The sequence below is a fragment of the Lagopus leucura genome, unplaced genomic scaffold, assembly GCF_019238085.1.
Source record: "Lagopus leucura isolate 7727_CA_CO unplaced genomic scaffold, USGS_WTPT01 34419-0_obj-0_obj, whole genome shotgun sequence".
Classification (NCBI taxonomy): Eukaryota; Metazoa; Chordata; class Aves; order Galliformes; family Phasianidae; genus Lagopus; species Lagopus leucura.
In genome coordinates, this window is record NW_024966590.1 from 1 (window position 1) to 1169 (window position 1169).

The 1169-nt window shown below is 58.7% G+C and overlaps 1 protein-coding gene across 1 annotated transcript in view; it reads right to left on the reverse strand.

The window, feature by feature from the left end:
- Positions 1 to 6: 6 nt before the first annotated feature.
- Positions 7 to 1169, reverse strand: part of LOC122192657 (beta-adducin-like) — a gene marked incomplete at its 5' end in the record, with an annotated part of 4772 nt that continues 3609 nt past the window's right edge. The window contains 2 exons of the mRNA XM_042893278.1: positions 7 to 569; positions 667 to 843. Coding sequence (XP_042749212.1) covers positions 279 to 569; positions 667 to 843 — 468 coding nt within the window. The remainder of the gene's footprint in view (positions 570 to 666; positions 844 to 1169) is intronic.

Here is a 1169-nt window from a genome sequence, read left to right on the forward strand (position 1 = left end):
AAAGGCAGACACGGGGCAAATAAAGGCAGACACGGGGCAAATAAAGGTAGACACGGGGCAAATAAAGGCAGACATGGGGCAAATAAAGGCAGACAGGGGCAAATAAAGGTAGACACGGGGCAAATAAAGACATGCTTAGTGTGCCTGAAGTGGGCACACCAAGCATTTCTCACTACTGGAGAACCCCTGTGTGCTCTCTCTGCTCACCCATTTTTGGTGGACCCAGCGCTCCAAGCATCCCCTACCTCCCTTTTATCGACAAGCCCCCCCAGGAGCGATCAGCCGGAGCCAAAACCCCAAAGAACCCCACAGCCCCATACGGTCGTCTTGGTCTTCTGGCCTCCCTGCTGCTCCTCGGCCACGCTGACCCGCAGGTAAGTGTTGGGTGTGTTGAGCCACCGCGTCTTCTCCTTCTGCTGCTTCTGTGCGTGCTGCCGCAGCGCAGGCGTGGGCATCGCCTCCTCCTCAAAGACAAAGGCCGTCACCGTGGCAGGGATGAGCACATCGCTTTTGGGTTTGCTTTTCTCTTGCACGAAGGGGTAGCGGTAGGTGTAACCGGTGCGGTAACCCTGCAGAGCGAAGCGGCATCGGGTCCTGTGAGTTATTTTCTCAGGGTGGTTTGAAAAGGGATGGAGGGACGCCGCGCGCTCGCTCACGGGTGCTCACCAGGTTGTCCAGCATCCTCATCAGGGCTTCAAATTCGTGCTCGCCCAACCGGCTCTTCTGCATGGGGCCGAAGGTGCTGCCAGCCCAGCGCACGGAGCCCACCTCATGGGGACGGTGCTTGGCACGCTCCAGCACAATGAGGTTCTCTGCACCGCCTGCACTCGCCAGCGCCGACACCTGCAGCGTTGCATCGGTGGCTGAGACTTTGCACAGCGCTGTGCACGGTGCAGGGGGCATTGCATCGATGGCTGAGAGCACGCAGAGCTCAGTGCGTGGTGCTGGGAGCATTGCTCTGGTGCTGAGAGCAGGCACGGCTTTGTGCATGTACGGTGGAGGGGGTATTTCATTGGTGGCTGAGACCATGTGTGGTGCCGAGGGCATTGCAGTAGTGGCTGAGATCGTGCACAGAGCTGTGCATGGTGCAGGGGGCATTGCATCTATGGATGAGAGCATGCAAGATGCTGGGAGCGTTGCAATGATGGCTGAGACCATGCACAGCTCAG